General features: G+C 35.0%; 1 protein-coding gene across 1 annotated transcript in view; it reads right to left on the minus strand.

The window, feature by feature from the left end:
- LOC149420990 (UDP-glycosyltransferase UGT5-like) overlaps positions 1-16,950 on the minus strand; it is a 55,516-nt gene extending 38,566 nt beyond the window's left edge. The window contains exon 1 of the mRNA XM_089635667.1: positions 16,036-16,950. Within this exon, the coding sequence (XP_089491793.1) occupies positions 16,036-16,869 (834 nt within the window). The 5' untranslated portion in view covers positions 16,870-16,950. The remainder of the gene's footprint in view (positions 1-16,035) is intronic.
- Between the last annotated feature and the right edge of the window lie 5,824 nt (positions 16,951-22,774).

Here is a 22,774-nt window from a genome sequence, read left to right on the forward strand (position 1 = left end):
ACGTCTAACAAGATGTGTCCATAATTTAAAAACATTGGTTTATCTTCATAAATTCGAATAACTCCAAAATTATCTTGTTCTATATTCTATATTCCTCCGTATATATAGATACTCGTACACGAGTTAATACTTCATTATTTTCCCAAAATGTTAACTGTATTAAAATGTAGTACAAAAGATAATTTTTTGGCTAAGTCAAGACAAAAAGGTGAAACGTCTCGGTTTTAATGGAAAGAATGATTGCCGTTATTTTTGTTCAGGCTAATCGTTTCTTTGGTCTGAGTAAGTCATAGTACCTATAATTTAATACACGAACGCTTGACATTTAATTTTTTAGATATATTCACTAAAGTACCAAGCGATATCTCATTGGAAAAATCACTGTGTGCCTAATTAGCCAATTATTCGTTTTCACTTATATACACTGTGAAACAGGTTAGCGGTGTACTTAAATAAGGTTATTATAAAAACCCTAAAACACTCTCGTTATTATGGATGTATCAAATATCATAACATTAAATAAATAAATTCACAGGCGCATAAACAAAAACCTTGATGTCTAGTATTTCAGATGTTGAAACTAATAATTATTAGAGCGGAAATTATTTACTTTTTTCTATGGGTGACTCTATTATCGTATAAAATAAAATGTTTTTTTAATAAATTGGGAAGACGTGTGATTGACCCGGGACGTAGTATTCTGGTATTGAGGTATAATTTCAAAATGCGGCCCCACAATAAAATGGAAGACGTGTAATTGACCCGGGACGTAGTATTCTGGTACCGAGGTATAATTTTAAAATGTGGCTCCACAATAAAATGGAAGACGTGTAATTGACCCGGGACGTAGTATTCTGGTATCGAGGTTTAATTTCAAAATGCGGCCCCACAATAAAATCGAAGACGTGTGATTGACCCGGGACGTAGTATTCTGGTACCGAGGTATAATTTTAAAATGTGGCTCCACAATAAAATGGAAGACGTGTAATTGACCCGGGACGTAGTATTCTGGTATCGAGGTTTAATTTCAAAATGCGGCTCCACAATAAAATGGAAGACGTGTGATTGACCCGGGACGTAGTATTCTGGTATCGAGGTATAATTTCAAAATGCGGCCCACAATAAAATGGAAGACGTGTGATTGACTCGGGGCGTACTATTCTGGTATCGACATTGATGTGGTGTATTTAGTCGATGGGTATCTAGATATAATTAATAGTAAAATTGAAGACGTGTGATTCACCCGGACGCATAATCTGTTATCGAGGTATAATTTCAAAACGCTTCCCCACAATAAAATGATTTGCATTAAAAATGTGTTTACTTGTACACCAAATAAACCAAACTACATAAAATGAATTGACATATTATTATTATGGGGTATATCTTGTTATAATTATATATTTTATCTGTAATATCTGTTAATTTTATAAACATACTGTTAAAATAAAAATATAATGAGGAAATCTATAATTATTTTCTCAGTTAAGTTAATTGAACACTTATAAACCAACCATATTGCAACTGTTAATTTCCCAAATTAAAATTCACTGCAAATTTGCGCGTGTTCACTTATTTAAAAAAATCGTACTCGAGTCTGAAAATGAAACGTTTTACGCTACAGTCCCATTTTAAACTTTATACTTTTAAATAAGATAAGTATTGAAGGTTTAATTTTTCATATTAATAAATTGCAGCAGTCCACTTATTGCCGGTTGCTTATGATCCCAGTTATGGCGTCTATTATAACCCTCCTACTCGGGGCCCAGGTAGTTACGTATGCAAACATTGAAAGGCCTAAAATAGATTATTTTTCAATTTCTTTCCCTGCACGGCCTCCGCAGCAACTTGTCCACTTTGTAATAAGGATTTAAATTTCATATATCAGGGTTGCCATTGTTGCCAGTTGTTTCAGTTGTGATGTACCCGGACGAGAATAGTATGTAAGCTAGGAAACAACAATCGTGGTCATAAAGTTAAAAATGTATATTTCTTTGAAGTAAACGGTTATACTTTTTGGACCGTTGTAGTTCCAGACTCGTCATATATCGTCAGCACTCTGTAAAGATATCAGATGTATGTAACGTTCATAAACGCACAAAACAACTACCGAATAAAGTACGAACGTTTATTTGCGATATGTTTATCCAAGACACTATCTAGGTTACAAACCAATTTAATTAAAAACTTTGTTTTTCATTTAAAATGGTAGATTCTAAAAATATGGGATAAATTAGTTGCAAGCTGATATTGTTAATTCTGAATTTGAAATATGATCTCGACACAGACATACTAATATTCATATGTCTATGGATCTCGACAAATATGACAAGACAAGGCAAAAAGGTAAAACAAGAGATCCTGGGTTCAATTCCTAGTAGTGACCGTTATCTTTTTTTATTTTTGTGTGTATTGTTCTGTTTCACGTTTCGTTTAGATTTATTAGTATCATCTTCTCAATGGTTTATTTTCTAGCTTGTGAAATGAATGCGACAAAGATTTCAAACAAACAAATAATTATTAACAAGTTGTTTGTCGCTTTCCGCCTTATTACAGCTCCAATAAAAAACCTAAGCTACATACATAATGATATACAATGTTTTAACTTTACGTAAGTTTTTACTGTCATTAAAAACATTACTTCGTAATAATATAATAATATTTACATCATTGTACAAGTATAATGACATTTTACTTATCTACCTTCGGATATAAACGATTACAGTTCGGATCACTTGTCAACAACAATGGCCAACAATTGGGAAAAAAAATACAAGACTTCCTGCCCTCTTTTTCGCAATCCAGCAATTTGGCAAGATTTTATATTACCGAAGGTGATTAAGATTTGAAAATTATTATTTTGAATTTAGAAAATTATTAATAATAAGACCAGGTACCCAAATACGAATTATAATTATGTTTTAAAAGTTTATAATAACATGGATATTATCATTGCTATCAACCATGTGAAATAATTGTAGTGCATAATATCTAATAATGCATAGAATGCTTTATAATGGCATTTCATTAGATACTAAGTATTTCAACAACATATTATTACTTTAACAGACTTAACATTATAAACAACTTGACAACATCTGATAACTAAACACTGTATTTGAGTAATTTGTTTTCTGTCATCATAAATGATAACAAGTAATTAGGATACGTTCCGTTCTTCACTTTAGACACTGCATTTTATTTTCAATTTTTTAGAACTGTACAAGTCATATGTTTTGACTCTTAGTAGGCCTCTCTGTCTATCTACCATTTATATTTTTATTCGTAGAATTTCGAATTTGCAAGTAGGTCCAATTATTTATAAAAACTGTACATTGTACATTGAACATAAATATTGTAATAGATGTTGAACTAATAAGCAAACCCATTAATTACCATTGTCAATTCTATGGTATATGAAAAAAAATTGATGGAATTATTTAGGTGGTCAAAGGGTTGGGAGTTTTTTTAGTGTGCAATATAAGAAAGAATGATAATTATTTGGTTAGTGCACGGTTTGTAACGGCGTCTAACAGTCCGAAATCTGCACTAATATTACTCACGAGTCGTACGACCATTCATTCGCTTACGCTGGAAGCTGAGAGCCCCATCGGAGGAGCCTTGGAGTTTTGAGTTCAATTGAGCCGTTGGTTCTTTGAGTCGACTCTTTGAGCCGTACGAAAATGTTGAGCGGGTACCGTGGCTTCCTTAAATATAAAATGAGTAATGACCCGTCGCTAATAAGTATAATATATTTTTAATAAACCTCTGCAAAAGTTGGTGCGTTTTAAGCTACTTAATGTAGACTTTTAATGAATCAATTATTATCTTTTACTGAATTAATTTCTATAGACAAGATCTCGAGACCCTAAGTAATGTCATGTTTTGCAACTATTCAAGCAAGGCAGGTGATAAACAGGTAAACCACGAGCCTTGTAACAATATTATATATTTTCAATAAAACTTGGAGCTACTTTTGAGTGCTGACATAAAAGTGGGTTACTTTTAAAGTAAGTCAGGATTTAGCAAGTCATGCTCTAATAATCTTGTGATTTTCTCCGATAAGTAACGTGATATTATACAAAATTACATCATTCATTCATGGTTTAAAGAAACCAATTCAGCATGAACACGTCAATATTATCCATATGTACATTCATAGTGTCATGTGTTCATTATAATATCAGAGAACACATTTTTACATAATTATTATTAATAATTTGCTTTAAAGAAAAAAGAAATGTGATAGTACGTAATTAATTAATACAAACTCATCATTTGATGCGATACCAACTAATCAGATATCAAAGTTGTCACCAAGTAAAGCCCGTAGTACCCGTTGGGCCAACGCATTTGGCCAAACGTGTACAGGACCACTTGGTTGGCAGACAAACTTTGGCCGGCCAACCCGATTATTGTTGGTTTTTCGTGCATACATCAAACGGCAGCCAAAATCATTCATATTTAGCACCGCTATCATAACAATCGGTTTTACTTTTAAAATAATTTATTATTTTTTATTATATGAACGAGATAAAAGTGAAAATACAGTTTTCAAATCCTCGTAAATTCCCCTAACAAAAGGAATGTGTTTTTCAAATAAATATATATTTTTTAAATTTTTATTGTACAACACAACATTCATTCCATTTACAGTACAATTTTACATAATATCAGCATTTAGGTAAGTGACTCTTCAATAATTGTTTTAGGTCATTTAGAGAACAGTTACTTACTTCCAAATTCTTTGCTAGTTAGTTCAACAGCACCACTCCCCTAACTTTGCCAGGACGTCGGTTTAGCCTTTTGGTACTCTGAATAAGTCATAGTATCGACTTCGGCTGTAGTGGTCTGGTACATATAAATCATAGCATCCCAAGAGGAATGGGCTATCAATAAAATTGTTCCAAATTTTGAAAGACATAATGGCTAGACTTGCTTACCGCCTAGTTTCCAGACTCACAGAATTAGTTTCCTCAAGTAAGTCGATATGGTGCATGAACCTAAGATAGGTTCCATGCGTCCGCATATAGACATACCTGAGGAATTTCTTCTGGATTTGCTCTATCATGTCAATTTACTTCTGGTGGTACGGTGCCCAAACATCGCTGGCATACTCCAGCTTGCTTTTCAGTATGCCATCGAACAATGCTAACATAGCATCTTGGTTATTGAACTGCTTGCATGTCCTAATGACAAACCCAAGAAGTTTGTAGCAAGACTGAGTGAGCTGCGATATATGGTCAAAGTATTTCAGTTCGGGATTAAAGACGACACCGAGATCCTTTACGGAATTAACACGTGATAGTGTTTCGACCTTTATCTTATAATCGTAAAGTATAGTATTTAGAGAACGAGTGTAAGACATAGTGACACATTTTTTTGTATTGAAATCTAATTTGTTTATCAACGACCATTTAGATAGTGCATCCAGATCAACTTGCATTTTAAGACAATCTTGTTGGGAGCTTATTTCCATCAGTATTTTAAGGTCATCTGCAAACAGTAGACATTTACTATTCTTAACATAGTTTTGGATGTCATTTATTAGTATTAGAAACAACAGCGGTCCGAGGTTAGACTCTTGAGGAATTCCAGATTTTGCTGAGAATTTTTTCGAATTATGTCCATTTACCGAAACAAATTGGTTTCTGGATTTTAAATATGATGAGAAAAAGTTTAGTGTTGGTAGGTCGAAGCCTAGTTTAAACATTTTCCTCAGTAGGATATCGTGGTTAACACGGTCAAATGCTTTGGCAAAGTCGGTGTAAACTACATCTGTTTGGTGCCTTGAGTCTAAACCGGTGGCTACCAATCTTGAGAAAGTAAGCAGATTTGTGACTGTTGATTTCTTTCGAAGGAAACCCTGATGATTTTCTCCAATGAATGGCATCTGGAGACTTAGTTTGTCACAAATCATTTTTTAAAATAGTTTTGGTAGCACTGATAATACGGCTACCGGTCTGTAGTTTTTGACGTCTGTCTTGTCACCAACCTTGAAAATAGGACTGACTCGGGTCAGTTTCCATATCTGAGGGAAGTAGAAGTCAAAATACTGGTATTAAATATATGACTTCACTCATCATTGGCGCTATGCTAATGACAGTACTGGAAGGGATTCCATCCGGCCCTGTAGCCTTGTCAGTCTTCAGTTTACGGATATAAGCTTCTACCTTTGTCGGGTTCGTTAATCTTAGGGAAATGTTACCTACGTTCTTGTACTAAGATTAAGGGTTTCACTATTATACACATATTGGAAGTAGTCTGCAAATTTCTGACAGATAGATTCTGAGCCCGTTATAAATTTGTCTCCACTATTCAGGCCGTTGTGTGACCTGGAGTTAGCTTTCTGTGATTTTATAAAATCCTAGAAGCATTTGACACTATCTTTAATCCCGTCCTGAATTCTGTTTAAATATTATCGTTTAGTTATGACAATATCTTTTTTGAGCTCGGATCGCATCGCAGAAAACAATAAGTAGTCTGATTGCTTTTTGTGCACTCTATGCTTTCTGCGATGCGCTTCCTTGATTTTATTTTGTCAATAATTGATTTTGTGAACCATACCGGGTAGGTTGCACTCACAGTTATTGACTTCTTATTGGTACACATTAATCAAAAACACTTGTTAAAACATTATATAAATACTCTACCGCAACATCAACAGAATGTATACTTTTAAGAAATTTCCAGTCCATGTGACATAATGTTTTGACATATATTAGCATGTTTAAAGTTATATTGCGAGTAGCAGTTGATAGTGTGTGCAGACGAGGCGGGGCGGGTGCGGGCGCGGTGTGGCCGTTGCTATGTAATGGCGCGGCTTGCGTTAGACGCGCCGTGACGCCCAGTGTTGGATGATGATGGTCTTCATTGGCTAGCGGCTCTTCGCTTCTAGTCACTTCGCACACGGACAGGTTACTTAGGACGAGGTCCAGGATATATTCATAACTGTTTAACACTTTACTGTGCTGAGTTAATCCATTTGCAGTAAAAATACGTAACACATATGAGTATGGTAAGGTTAGATTTAACTACCTTTACCCATAGATGCTCGCCGTCTGTTTCTAGTTCCTTTGAGCGCATCGATGCAAGTGGTTTGCGGACAGCGAGAAGTACCCCTCCCCCTCGCTGCCCGTCTCGATCCCGCCGATGTACTGTATACTGATCGGTAAACAGTTCCTTATCAAAAACAGAGTTTAGGCCATGAACATTTTGATATTTTAATTCTAGTATCGCCATTAAGTCGGCACGCTTTTTCCTAGGAATTCATATTTTGAAATTGAAATTCCTGCCGGCCAATTTTCTGCGTTTAAGAATGTTTCTTCTTTTTCTTGAGGAACGCCAATTTTAAAGGAAATGTTTAAAGGAAAAAGATCCCTTTCGCATTCAATTTGACAATGTCAAAATCTATGTTTGCTTCTATAGACCTAAGGAAAGTATTTATATGCGCGATTTCGGTGTTCGGGATAAAACGCCAAGCGTGAATGTAGAATTTATAGAAAATATCGAGTTCTCTCAATTTTTCAACGATTTGAGTAAAAATGTGGTTAGCATTTTTGACAACATTTATCACGTATGATATTAAAATTTTATTTAAAAAAAAAAGTAATGTTTATTTTAAATGCATACACCGGAAAGATAATTTTATCTAGTTTCTAAAACAGTTTTTACTATAATCGTACTTTTATAATGTTGTAATCAATTAGGAATTTAATCTAATTAGTGCCATGGCTGATTGCTACCTTGAAAATAAAATACTTGGAAGGTCTTACGATTCGACACCGTTAGGGAAAAAAAACTCCCAACCAAGAAAAACAGATTTTATTTTACATTGAGTCGTGTTTAGTTTCCGTCTCATCATTCAGCCAACATTTCGCACCACGTGGTGATAGGTAGTAAGTATTAAAAAATGTTATACTGAAAAAATGTGATGAAATAAATCGCTTTTTTCCGTAAACTTAAACGGTTAAATAGGCGTTCGATTTTTTCCACGACGATTCTTTTTTCCTTGTTACAGAACCAGTTTTAGATACTCATCGATAATAACTCACCTATTAAGTAATTATTTATTTCTGTGAATACGATGTTTTTCCGGGTAAGATAGAAACGAGTGATTTTCAATAACAAATTACTCGTTTAAAATAATACATGGTAAATTTGCGGCACGTTCCAGAGTGGAAGATACTCTCAGTATCGCCCTGGTGCAGGACCACCATTCAGAATTGAACAGTTGATTGAAATGGCTTTGGCCGTGTTTGGTGACCAGATATGCAAACCAGGTATTTCCCCACCTTCTCCATCTCCTTCCCCTCACTAATACCTTCAGCTTTACAACATACCCCAATTGGGGATGCCGTAGTTTCACTGGTTCCCGTTGGTTGGAAGCAGTTGGGACTCTTGTACGGTTTTACATAAAAAAAACTCTCGGAGCCTTTGACGCTATTCGTGATTTTAATTATGTGTACCGTGTACCTAAATAATTACACACCCAATAAAATCAGTATCACTGATGCATAGTCGCGAATGATAATATTAATCTCATCTGAGGTTAGTCATTACTGAAACAGTACGTAGTTTAATGATGCTATTATTTGATAGCATCGACAACAACCAAAGCAATAAATGCTCACTTCATTAATTGCAGAAGTATTCAATTTTAATAAGTTTGCTCTGTTTTTCTTCGGTAATTTCATGCGTAATTTATTTTTCTCGCGTGTTATGCATCGCTTAATTTTAATTAGTGGCAGACAAGCAGTCAAGAATGACGAAAAACGTAAGAATTTTATTAACAGAATTTTATACGTACACTTTGACATGTCATAATATAAATATCAAAAAATCTACGTTTTAAGATCCAACCACAAAGACGAACTCCAGTGAATAAGATTATGACTTCAAAAATATTCGTATAGATCAGGAGTTGGGAACCTTCATACCGGGGACCACGAGGCCTTTTGGTGACCACAGGCACGCGAGATTTTTCGGTGCGCCAGCTGACCACAAAAAAAGCATAAAAAAATTTCTTTCAGAACGAGAGAACGATATTCTTTCACGGCGTTTTACATACATTATTGTTACTAAACCCAGGTACTTACGTATGCACCAACGTTACTAGAAAGCAGTTTAGACACAAATAAATAGGTCCCCAACATCCCTTTTAATTTAAATTTTTTGAAGTGAAACTTCTTTACGCGCGTTATGCAATTTCGAGGACCGGAGTAAAACCAACTCATGACCGTCATGAAAAACCGTGATCATTTCGCTATAGGAGCCTAGCCAATATTATATACCTACTTTAGGTCACTCTCCAAACTCAGCTTCGCGGTCTAGAGGCAGAGCGCCCGATTGTCGTCGTGAAGAACCGAGGTTCGATCCCCGCTTTAACTAATTTTTTTTTCTTTTTGTGATTTTTTTTAATAATATTTTTTTTAAAGTGATAAAATGCTCTCGTGCTGCGACTTTTAGATATTTTGACTATATGATATTTTGGTCGAATACGTAATAACCGCGGTCTAGAGGCAGAGCGTTCGACACTCGCTATGCAGGACCCGGGTTCGAATCCCATATTTTTATAACTTTTAATTTTTTTTATCATATGCTACTTATAAATATGTCAATAGACAGAAAAAAAGAGAGAATGAAACGAAAAGAGAGAGAGAAGAATAATAAAAGTTTCACTTCCGTCGTGCGTAGGCTTGCCACACACTGTATTTTTTTTATTATTGTTTACTACTAAGAAATTATAAGTGTAATACTAATTAAACTGGGACTCGCTTACAGATAAGGGCGTAGTGTGTTCAATTCCTCGGCTGGCTAAGTCCCCCATCACAACAAAAGCAACATTTTCCGCTTACTTTGGTGGTAATAGGAGATTTTTAAATATTGCCAGGTTATTCGTAACCCGGGAACGTCTTTAAAAAAAAAATTTGCAAATGCATTTAAGAAGGAAACCATTATCGTGTTTAAAATGCAGTGTTAAAATTCCATTTGCAGACTCTGTGCTGCAAATATCTGAGAAAGCCATTTTCGTATTTTGGGTGTGATTTTAATTTGAGGACTTGTATCATTGTATTCACTCTTAACCTTTTGTACTCCGTTGTCGCCGCCACGGTGATGTAGAAAACATTCTAACAACTACGATGACGCCGCAGCAACAGCATAAACAATAGGTATACATTTTATTGTTTAAGAAATAAAGGGGTCCTGTTACATGTGCGATACGTGGTAATTTTTGCTATGTTTTACATTCATAACAATAACATATGGAAGAGAATTTATAATTTAGTGGTAGTGAAGACGAGTTTGTTTTTGAAGTGCAAAGTGACTTTTCCGATGAATTTTTACCATCGGTTATATTAAATCCATGGGTGGGGCTGATCGCGATAACCAGTATGCATTGTCGTATTGCTTCCTAAGAAAATGGTGGCGTAAAATCTTTTTTTTTGTGGAATGGAGATATGTTCCATTAACTCATACATTCTATATAAATTTACAAAAGAATAATAACGAAAAACCATTGAGCCTTTTGAAATTTATCAAAATTTTAGTAAATCAATTAGTGGGTGAGTACAAAAAGCCTCAAAGTATGCCATCTACTTCCACTCCATCAAAGACCAAGCTTTGAGAAAAGGTCCCAAGAGGGACTTTGTGGTCTTCTCGAAAAGGGCAGAAAAAGGTGGCAGACGGCAAACCAGTGAGTACTGTGACATGTGTTCTGACAAGCCACTTATGCATTTGGGCGACTACTTTCTAAAATACCACACGTTAAAAATCATAAAGATTAATGTAAGTTTTTCTGTTATTAACAATCTCATATAAAAATAAATATATATTTCTAAACATAACTACATCTTTTTATTTACTGCCTTACCAAAAATATATATATTTCCAATTTTTCAAAATTACCAAACTGATTTTTCTGTTTCAGGTTTTCGTTTAGAAATCGCTAATATTGTCTTCAATAATTAAATATTACAATTTGAGGTTTTACTCAATAAAAAATATATATTCATCCTAGATTTGCAGATAAAGTAAAAAAATGTCGCACATTAAAAATATAAAAATAAGAAAGGTTTATCTAAAAAGACGCTGTCTAGATTGCTTTTAGTTCGAGTTGAATCTTGCGATCATACATAAAGATAGTTGCCAATAAAAAATGTGTGGTGAAAAAAAAGAAGACAATGTTGGTAGTTCTTATTCGAAGTATGATACAGTTAAGTCGAAGCTTAATGCTAAATCACTACTTTGATTAATCTTTATAACGAATTGGTGTACATTATGAATACCTGAGATAAATTGAAGGTTTTCCTATCATTTCGCTTGAGTAGAATACAAATAAAAAAAATAATCACTCAATAAAGAATATAAATATAAACTACTAAAAATTTTTTTTCAATACAAATGTATGAACACGTAAAGGAAACAACTTAAAAAAATACAGTATTAGTGTTGCGCGCGATTAGTGTCAAAACAAGCAAGGCGAGAAGGGGAGGAGTAACAAGGGAAAGGGAGTAAAAATAATAACATGACATTTATACAGCGCACTTTTGAGTTATTTCACTTCAAGTGGAACGGGGACGCGTGGGTAAGGACACGTAGGGATTATCACTCTTTCTTTGAATGGTATAGCAACACATGCAGGGCAGGCGCTAGTATTTCATAAAAAAATACAATCGATATCACAAAACATTCAGACTGAAATCCAACATATACTTAGGCACAAAAATGTGGTTATTACCCGTATGAAAATTAATTTCTTAAAAAAATAATGTAAAATTGCGAATTTGTTCAGACCAAGCCTCTTGTATGTAAACTATATGCAGCTGCAAAAGGACAGTATGTTTAAAACGAATTTAACCCGTTGAATAACGATAATTTAATTGTTTTGCCTTTAATAATGAGCGGCCCTGGAATTCTTCAAAAAGCCACCGCGTTTCCGGATACTAGTTATTATTAAAATAAAAATTTATTTTTTAATTTTGGACAAGAATAAAGTTTTGACAACCCTGCAGCACTAAGCGGGAACCACTACAACAAATGAAAATGCAGCTCACTCAGTATAAACAAAACATGCACAGAACCAGTGTCGTGAGTAAATGTCAAGTGTTTGCACAGGACGGTTTCGAATGGCAATAGTTATTGAGATACCACGGAGAAATTAGTTATTATTATTATTTAGAGAATTGAAACAATCTACTGTTACACTTGATACTTAGTATTTTTATACAATAAATTTGTAAAATGATCTATTTTATTACCATCTATAGACCAGTCTAACTATTATAATTATAACAGATTGCATTCACCGGTTCGTTGACCACTAATACAAAGCTATAATATGTACAATGCATTTGATAGGAACGTGAGGCTAGAATGTACATATATTATTATTTATTTATATTTTGTACTAGCAGATAATATACAGTACCATATTTATCTAGTAGGTCACTTAAAATTAACACTGTTTATTTTTTATTACGTACAGGACATAATTCGAAAATCGGAAATAATTGGAAAATCGGATATAATTGGAAAAATGGACATAATTGGAAAATTGGACAAAATCGGACTTTCCGGTATTTATTTTAATAATATGTAACTAACTATCTAACTAACTATCTAACTAACTAACCATCACGCCGTTTCCCCGCAGGGGTAGGCAGAGAGGACGGACCGCCAAACAACTCGGTCTTGGCACACATTCCTTGCCTTATTCACATTCATACATCGTCTCATACATACTCTTCTATTGTTCTGACTCTTGACATGGCCCGACTCAAGTATCTGATTCACTTGGTCGTGCCATGTCTTCCTCGGGCGTCCCCGACTTCTGCTACCATTCACATTTGCATCGTATATTCTCCTTACATTCCTTTCTTCGCTCATTCGCTCTACATGCCCAAACCATCTAAGCGTCCCTTTCTTGATCTTACTCACTACGCTTACATCAGCCTTGCACTCTTTGCGGATATCCACATTCCTCACACGATCATACATGGTTTTACCACACATACGCCTCAGGGATCTCATTTCAACAGCATTCAATCTACTTTCATCCTTTCTTTGCCAGTTCCATGCCTCACTTCCATACATCAGGGTAGGTACCAGCACTCCAGTGTGGACTGCTAACTTCGCTTCTTTGGACAATTTTTTGTTAGCGCCAACTGCGTTCAGTCCTCCATTAATGGAGTTACCTGCATTTACTCTTCTTTCAATGTCTCTGTCAGCCTTCCCATCTCTCGTAAACATGCTTCCTAAATACACAAATTCATCCACCTGCTCCAAGTATTCCTCATTCACAGCTATATTGCACACTGTTTTCGTACTTTCTCTTTCAAACACCATTACTTTAGACTTACTTACATTCATCATTAACTCATTCTTCACGCATACTTCGTTCATCCTAGACACGAGAGACTGCAGATCATCCATACTATTAGCAATCAGCACCGCATCATCAGCATACAACAGGCAACATACTTTCAGATTACTCAAATTCGCGCCCAATCCCACCTCTTTCAATTCTTGCATACAATTATCCATGTATAGATTGAATAACCACGGTGACATTACGCAGCCTTGTTTAACACCTTTTATGATATCAAACCACCCCGTAAAACCACCGTTCACCCTAACACATGCAACGCTTCCCTCATATAGAGACGCAATTGCCTGAGTCAGATTCGCATTCACTCCATACTTGGACAACACCTTCCATAGCTTTTTCCTGTCGACTGGGTCGTATGCTTTTTGTAGATCTACAAAGGCACAGAAAAGTTTCTGGTTTTTTGCCAGAAACTTCTCGGTGAGCATACGCAATGAGAAGATCTGGTCCATGCACTCCCTTTCACTCATAAAGGCACCTTGCACATCCCATATTTTATCCTTTGTTTCCTTTCTTACCCTTTCAATCAAAATTCTACCATACAGCTTGCCAACTGAACTTAGCTGTTCTTTGATAAGCGTGTTTACGAAAGGAAAAACAAATTTTATGCTGCACGGTACTACACTGCAAGGTTTTGATCAGAATTCATCTTCCTAAATGTGATTCGTCCCTCGGTATAAGACAGATTTCGAATAATGTAAAACCAATAAGAAAAGTGTGATTAGGATGTACTATAGGCAGAGATGTGCTTTATTTCAAATAAATCCATTTCAAATGGAAATGCAAAATGGGTATTTTCCATTTTGCATTTTAAATGCTTTTCTAAAAACCATTTTGCATTTTGCATTTTAAATGCTTTTCTCAATGCATTTTCCATTTTAAATGCTTTTTTGCAACATTCTTCCTACTATCTCCACTCATTTTTTTTTCATAAGCCCCAAATATCAGTCGGTCCCTTACCTCGCTATGAGAGATAATTTACATTTGTCAAGTTGCTCCCTGGTAGGAGCCCTGGCAATTGAGTGATACCATTACAAAAAAACATGATTCAAATACTGAACATGGGGCCATGGCATTATAATATTAAATGTTAGATAGCAGTTTCTATGTTTTAACGTTGGCAACATTGGTCCCGCGCAAATTTTTTGTGGTTTCATAATCTGTAGTCGTGGTGTTTTTGGATTCATCATCATGTAATATGTTTGTTCTATTCTATTATTAAATAACAAAATTGTTTAAAAATTCAATAATTATTTTAATTTTTTGACCTGAGAAACCATTTTGCATTTTCAATGCATTTTGAAAATAGGTATTTTGCATTTTGCATTTGAAATGCTTTTCTAAAAACCATTTTGCATTTTGCATTTTCAAATGGAAAAGTTTTGACCCATTTCCATTTTGCATTTCAAATGGTTTTGGGTACCCATTTTGCACATCTCTGACTATAGGCAATACAATAATTATAGTCTCAGTATATTTGAATAAAGGGTGTGAGACACAGACATAGGAATTAATAGACGAGAAGATAATGGCGAGGGGTAAAATCAACTGTTGAAGAACGAAGGGAGTGAAGCTGACTGTGATTCGTCAATAAATCAATCTGACAGTAAATAGGCATCTCGCATTATAATATCACCATTTACTTCTTAAAAGTAAAATCTGCTTTTGAATGAATAGACATTTTTACATGGGAGCGCAAATTACTCGCCACGTTATGAACAAATTTGCGAAGTCCAAATTCGGCAAAAAAAATCGGTTCTATTTTCAGAGTCGAATATTTCGTTTAAGTATTTAGTTAAGACACTTTTATAAATGTTCATAATTTACTTCCCAGCAACCAACCAGCTTTGTGTTTCGCGTCCAGACGTTTCTCGATGTGATAGTAACACCTGATTCATATTATACGATGTGAATATGCTTAAAATAAATTAAAATAATGCTTATATATGGAATGTAATACGACAATTGGGTTTATTCTCTTTTTCACATCTATTTTTACAAGTTTTCATAGTACAAGTCAACATTTTGCCGTGTTATTTCGTAAAATGAACCGATGATGCCTCGACCATAATTCGCACAAGAATGATGACGTCACGTTTTCAAATTTCACTTGAGGCCATACGCCAGCACAGCCGGCTCCAATGGAACCGGTATGGGGAGTGGGGATAATACGCTTTTAATCACTTAGGGCAGGTCTACTAATATTCATATAATATTCATATGTCTATGGGTGTGAGAGCTTAAAAAAATGTTATTGTTATTATGATTATAAGATTATTGAAACTTGTATACAGATTTTTTCTTCATATTTAGGTATGTATTCTTTATTAGGTAGTCTTATTTTTATGACAATTTTGTACATTATTGTATTCTTTCTTAATGTAAGCTGGTGCTTGAATATATGGATTTTAAGTACATAAAATACGTGAAAGATTCTCTCAGGTGAAACACTACCATTCAGAAATGATATATTGTTTGAGATTACTTTAGCTGAATTTGATGACTAGACCTATTATTACTTTACAAAAATCCTAACCTTATTTTCCCCCTTCTTCTTTTCGTCTCCGATTTTTTTCGCCCTCAACAATTATTGCATGAAAATGTGGACGGAAGTCTAACATAATAAATGTTTGTAAAAATATAGTTACCAGATCTAAAGGCAGTAAAGTGTGTCGAATGTGCATCCCCCCGGCTTCCACGATCCCCGGCAACAGCGACCTGGGCCCGTGCAGAGTGAAGTGGGTGTTGGACAACAGGGCGCTGGTTCGTTGAGCGATTTCATTCAGCGGCGGAACGGTTCGATTCAAGTTTCTCTGGACTATTTCCCTCTCCGGAATAAACGTACTGTGTTTGAATACAACTCGGTATAAATGAGAGAAGAATGCATTCTCAACTCTCTCTCTGAAGTCCATGTGAGGTCCAGACGATAAAAATATGCACGGCATGTAGGCTGAGAGCTCTGGTTGTCCGTAGTATTCTAGAGTCCACGGCATCGGGGGGTGGGACTGCATCCCGATCACCGGTGCATCTATGAAATGCGTTATGCCATAGGCGCACTCGCTATTGAACAGTTCCACCAAAATAACATCAAACTTCTCTGCCTTATTGACGATATCGTGCACTTGTGGTAGATTGGTTAACACCTCACACATCTTCTTCGCCAAATCGCTAAGTACGAAGGACTCAAAAAAGTGTCTGTATCTATCCATTCCAGCAAAATTGACTTCAAACCAGTTTAAATCGTAAGATTCTCGATGTAAGTCAGTGAAAACCCCCATGCTTATTTGTTTCCAATTGGCTAGTTGCTTCGGAGGGTCGAAATGGGAAATTATTGTTAATTGGTGTCCCCTTTCGGCGAGTTCCAAGAGTAAAGGATTAAATACATCCTGGTGGCTTCTGCCGGGATGCGGAAAAAGGCCTAGAACCTTCAAGCAATCAGCGCCAAACATAACACTCCCGAGAAGCAATAATACTTTGAACATTTTCGATAGTAATGAAAATAGATAATTGTTTAGACTGTGATCACCGGCGAAGCTGTCGACGCAAGACACAACCTATCGGAGTGCCGCCGGCGCGTTATAAGACCGTGTCTCAGGTCGTCTGATCGCACCGGTGGATCTCGATTTCAAGGAGGTAGGTAAATCATACAATCGCTTTATTCGCTAACGGTGTTTTTTCGCAAGTGCTTGCAGTGAGTACAGAACAAGTATCGAATTGTTCTGCTTTGGCGGACTTTGCCAGAGTCGTGGTCCACTTTAACGGGATGATGAGTCTCGCGATCGGGATATGGCTCACCACCGACGTTACGCAAATACTGTCGAGGAAAATGTAATTGGCAACGCTCATTAAGAGTATAGAAATATTTTTAACCGTTTGTGAACATTCACAGTAATGTAGGCCATATAATCAACACTTAGAGATACTCATTTAATAATAACTGCAAATTAATACGTTTTAGTCATTATAAAAGCTATAATAGAACAATTATAAAGATTAATTGATATCATAAAACACACATCAATTTACGTTATTTTTATGAAACTGTATTTACTAAAAAAAATTTGTTCTTAAAAAAAAATCATTTAGATACTTTATTTTCCTAAAACGTTTTTTTAAATCTGATACATGCAAAATTATTAATCTAATACATGCAAAATTATTTGACCTTACTAAGAATTTTCAAATACCGTAGTAATAACGATAATATTTTTATGAGTTTATGTTAAGTGGTTATTTAAATAAAAATGTATTTATCCATGGTCATCGCGCTTAAGTATTAGGATACGTGGACATATATGATAGGTTTGAAGATATGCCATCATATTATCGCGTAAAAGATTAAATTGTAATATTTAATCATTGAAGAAACATCTTTCAATCAAAATTGAATGATAATAATAATTTATACAATCACGTACAGAGATCGTGGGCAAAAAATATGCGCTATGAAAATGAAGATAAATTTGGTAGTTCTTAGTCGAAGTAACTAACTAAATAACCATCACACCGTTTCCCGCAGGGGTAGGCAGAGAGGACGGACCGCCAAACCAATCGGTCTTGGCACACACTCCTTGCCACATTCATACATACTCTTCTATTATTCTGACTCTTGACATAGCCCGACTCAAATATCTGATTCACTTGGTCGTGCCATGTCTTCCTCGGGCGTCCCCGACTTCTGCTACCATTTACATTAGTCAAAGTATGATACAGTTATATCACCGAGGGGTTAGGGTCCGATTGGCTCAGTGGTAGAGCAAAGCCCCTGCAAGGTTCTGGGTTCAATTTTTTTATATCGTGATGTGAGAACACTGTTCTAGTAGATACTAGAACAGTGCGAACAGTTAAGAGATCCCATTTTTTGGCTCAAGTCCCAAATTGATTGCATTATTCGTACCTATGAAATAGGAACATATTGTTTTCTTATTAAGGCTTATTCAACTCAACCAAAACATCAAATAATTAAATAATTGTAATATGTTTAAAAATGAATTAGTCAGTAATCATCATTTTATAATGATTAACTTCATAACCGTGGCTTTGTTACCCACCTAAAAAGTAAATCCTACACTGTAAAAAGCGGTTCAGTCAGAACCGCGTAGCTAATACTGCGCAGAAAAAAGATATTCGGTCGATTTCAGAGATGATTAGGAACTCAAATAACCAAATTCTTCTTCCATTAAAATTTGCAATTTATATTCGACTGGTTTTGTTTCTTAACAATCACATTTTTTATGTAATCAATAGATGCCTACTTAAAAACCTGGACTTTGCAAAAACATGTTTTGCTTTTGATAGCTATGGGTCGGTGGCTGTGTTGACCGGTCGATGACAAATGCGTCGGGTTCCCACCCAGGCGTCGTTCTTTCAATTCGTCTGCCAGCTAAGTCCGCCAATAAACTTTGATTACATCATGTTAAATGTGTCCGGTTCTTCCAGGTGATTCTCCCCCTACAGAAATAACTTATTCTGGTCTTATGTTTGCATATCCTACTGGTGTATAAATACTCTTGTAACAACTTAAGCCTGCCAGAAAATGCTCGCGAATTAATAGATATGAAGAATTTATTCTCAGTACATCAAGGCAATCAAGTCTACAATAACAATAATCGACTGTTTGATTAAGTGTTCTCCAGTGATCTCTCAATTCATGTTGTTAAATCAGTTGATGAGCTCCTCCCCCTAGACTGCCACCACCCGCTGTAAGCATAACCATTATGACAAGTAACTCATCAGACGACAAAACTATTCTGCCTAACCTCACTTATAATTTTTCTAAAGCTGACTATCCTAATATGAAACAATATCTTGCTAATGAAGACTGGTCATTTCTTCGCCTCAACAATAACAATAATATTAATCACAATTTGGAATTTACACAATTATTAATAGGGGCATTGAAATATATGTACCACTTTCATACTTCAAAGAAGCAAAGTTCCCGAAATGGTTCAATGGAGAGTTAATTAACATAGTAATATCTAAAAAAATGCCTACAAAAACTATAAGGTATGGAAATCCCTAAACGACTATAAAATATTTCACAACTATAGATATCAATGTAAAAAAATATCTAAAAAATCGTTTTTTAAATAAATAAATGGGATCGAAAATTCTATAGCTTCCAACATACAGTACTTTTTCAATCATGTTAACTCTCTAAGAAAAAACAAACAAAGCTTACCCATCTCAATGCATTTCAAAGAAGAGAGTAGTACTGATATGAAACTAAAGGTTGACTATTTTGCTGATCACTTCAAAAGTGTTTATGACGAAGATATCCCAGACAATTACATCCCACCTTCATCCATTAACGAGAGCATACATATCCCTCCCATACATATATCAATATAAACGATGTTAAAACTAAGATTAAATCCCTAGACAAAAACAAGAAGGCCGGACCCGATAATGTGCATCCCAGTGTCCTTATAAATTGTATTGCTTCACTGGCTGAGCCGATTTGCTTATTGTTTAATCGATCACTTGATATAGGTTGCTTCATGAACATTTGGAAATGTTTTTATCTGACACCTATATTCAAAAAGGTTAATGCATGTGACATAACTAACTATAGACCAATATGTAACCTATCCGTAGTACCGAATTTTTTTGAAAAACTATTAATAGATAAAATTTCCCCTTGTATTAACCACCTCATTGTTCCGAATCAATATGGATTTTTGTAAATTTTGTCATATCAACTTTGACAAATCTCTCATTATATGAAAACTATAAATCTAACGCATTAGCTAATAGAACTCAAGTCGATTCCATATATACGGACTTTATTAAGGCATTTGACAAAGTTTGCAATAAAATTCTCCTCGTTAAACTATGTAAGGTATCGATGGAAAACTTTTAGACTGGTTTGCAAGCTATCTGACTGATGGAGTTCTACTAGTAAAAATGAATTCCTTCCTTTCCAACCAATTCATAGCTAAAAGTGGTGTCCACAGGGGTCTAAATTAGGCCCAATATTGTTTTTACTGTTTTTAAGATATAAATGTATTACTTTTTGCAAACGATTTAAAAATATTTTAAAAAGTAAAAACCGTTGAAGATTGAATCCGTCTACAAAAGAACTTAAACAGGATAATGAATTGGTGCGCTCTTAATAAACTTTATCTAAATATAAACGAGTTTCATTCAATAAGATTTTACAAAATAAGTCAACCAATTATATATTCATATGAACTTAATAACTCAACCCTTACCCCTGTCGAATAAATTAATGACCTGGGCATCATTTTCCATTTAAAAAATTACATCTCTTATAAACGCAATTAACAATAAGGGAATGAAAATGCTTGGGTTCATTCTTCGAAACTTCAGAGGCTTCAGAAATATTTCAACCTTGAAAATTTTGTATACATCTTTAGTTCGAAGTTAAGTCGAACATAACTCCTCGATCTGGTCCCCCTATTATAAAATACATTCAGATTCAATAGAAAAAAATCAAAACAAATTTCTCAGACACATTAATTTTTAACTCTGTATTCCCATTGAAGGTATAAACTATAATTACTTAATGATAAAATTAAATTTATTAAAACTCTCAGATCGAAGAATTATATCTGACTTAATATTTATGTTCAAAATTGTAAATGGTAGTGTAGACAGCCTTGATTTAATTAACGTCATTGAATTTCATGTACCCATTAGAGCTACTCGTTCTAAAACCCTGTTTAATTTTAACAATTCCAAGACTGAGCATTTCAAACACTCGCGTGTACCTAGATTACATAGAGTTAGTTATAGGTACGCAGATGTAACGGATCTGTTTAACTGCACAGAAGCTAGGTACAAAAAGGCTTTACTATCATATCTTCTAAATCATTACTAATACAATGTAAGTCTACTCATACCTGTTGATAATATTTTATATGTACTTGTATTTACTTCTAGTATTAATTTTATACTTTCTGTCGTCATTTTATGATCAAATGCTACACTTAATTGTTATATTGTGACATGATTTATGGTATATTTATACCGTTGATATTCAATAAATAAAAAATTATCTTTGATATTTGTTCGGTCATTCTTTCCATTGTTTACATTGGAAGATTCTTTCCATATCATCTCCGACACCTCTGCAATAGATCACCCCAAGTGGTTCTCTACGTTTGGTGATTTAACAGGGGTGCCCGGTTCAACTGCTATCTCGACCCAGCGCGGCGCCTTGAGCCACAGTGAGAGGGATATATTCATATGTCCATTGTTCCTGGACTTACTGATCCCTAAATTTCTACCCAACCCTCGTACCGGTTTATTTATGATAATTTGGTAATATACTAATTATTATGTTAAAACTAACGTTATTTATGTTAAATATTGTTTATTTTATATTGATGATGTAGAATATCGTGAAAGACCACCATTTGGAATCGAAATGGTTGAAATGGCTTTAGCCTTATTTGGTGAACGTGTATAAATAGCCAGGTACTTCACCCCTTTCCTCGTCCTAATTCCTTCCCCAATCCATACCAAAACAGTCCAACATCTTTTCATCACAGTTTTATGTAAGAATGCAATTTATTTATAATACAACTTAATTATAGCGAAATAAGCCAAATTTTAACATGGGTGAAGACAAAAGTGTTTAAACAGGAAAATAATTCACCTTTGGGGATGCTGTGTGGTGGGCTTTTTTAAGAAGATGATGCTCCTACAACATGGGTCGTAAAGATTCCCATGTTGTAAGGGGGAGGAACACGAAACTGTTGAACCCAAGAACGAGTCGTAGAAACGAGCCGCTCTCATGAGATAAATAATATCAACCAAGTATAATACTATGTTAAGCGCGCGTTTGTTGAGTTTCCCGAATATGCATCGGCGCCGAAGGAAAAAAACTCTAGATCCTATAAGAATTTTCTATTGACATACCGGTAGAACAAGCACAACATTCTCACCTGACGTGAGTTTTAAAGATTTCAATCCAGGTTAAGACAGGAGAATCTATCAAACGGACCGCCCGTTTTTGCACTGAGTCTTTCTTAGTTTTGAATTGAGAAAGTTAATTTTTTAAAAGAGTTTCGCGCCATGTCTTCCTCGGGTGTCCTCGATATCTTCTACCATTCACTACTGTACGACTTTATTTCGACTCGTATATGCTATTATAAGTGCGAAGAAATTATCACAGACTTACAAAACAAAAAAAATGTATATATATTTACATACTACTTAATAAACTATAATAGTGAAAAGTGAAGGAGATCATTCCCATCGGACTTCGAGCTACTTCAACGTTATTCTAGACTAGACGTTCACATCTTTTTTCAAAACCATGTTTTGATGTGTCAACTCCACGCCACTGGCAAAAATTTCACTCCACACCACTGGCCAATTACAAGCAGATTCCAGCCAGAATCGGTTGACATTTCT

The sequence above is a fragment of the Hesperophylax consimilis genome, chromosome 9 (genome assembly GCF_061612785.1).
Source record: "Hesperophylax consimilis isolate HC1 chromosome 9, BYU_Hcon_1.0, whole genome shotgun sequence".
Lineage (NCBI taxonomy): Eukaryota > Metazoa > Arthropoda > Insecta > Trichoptera > Limnephilidae > Hesperophylax > Hesperophylax consimilis.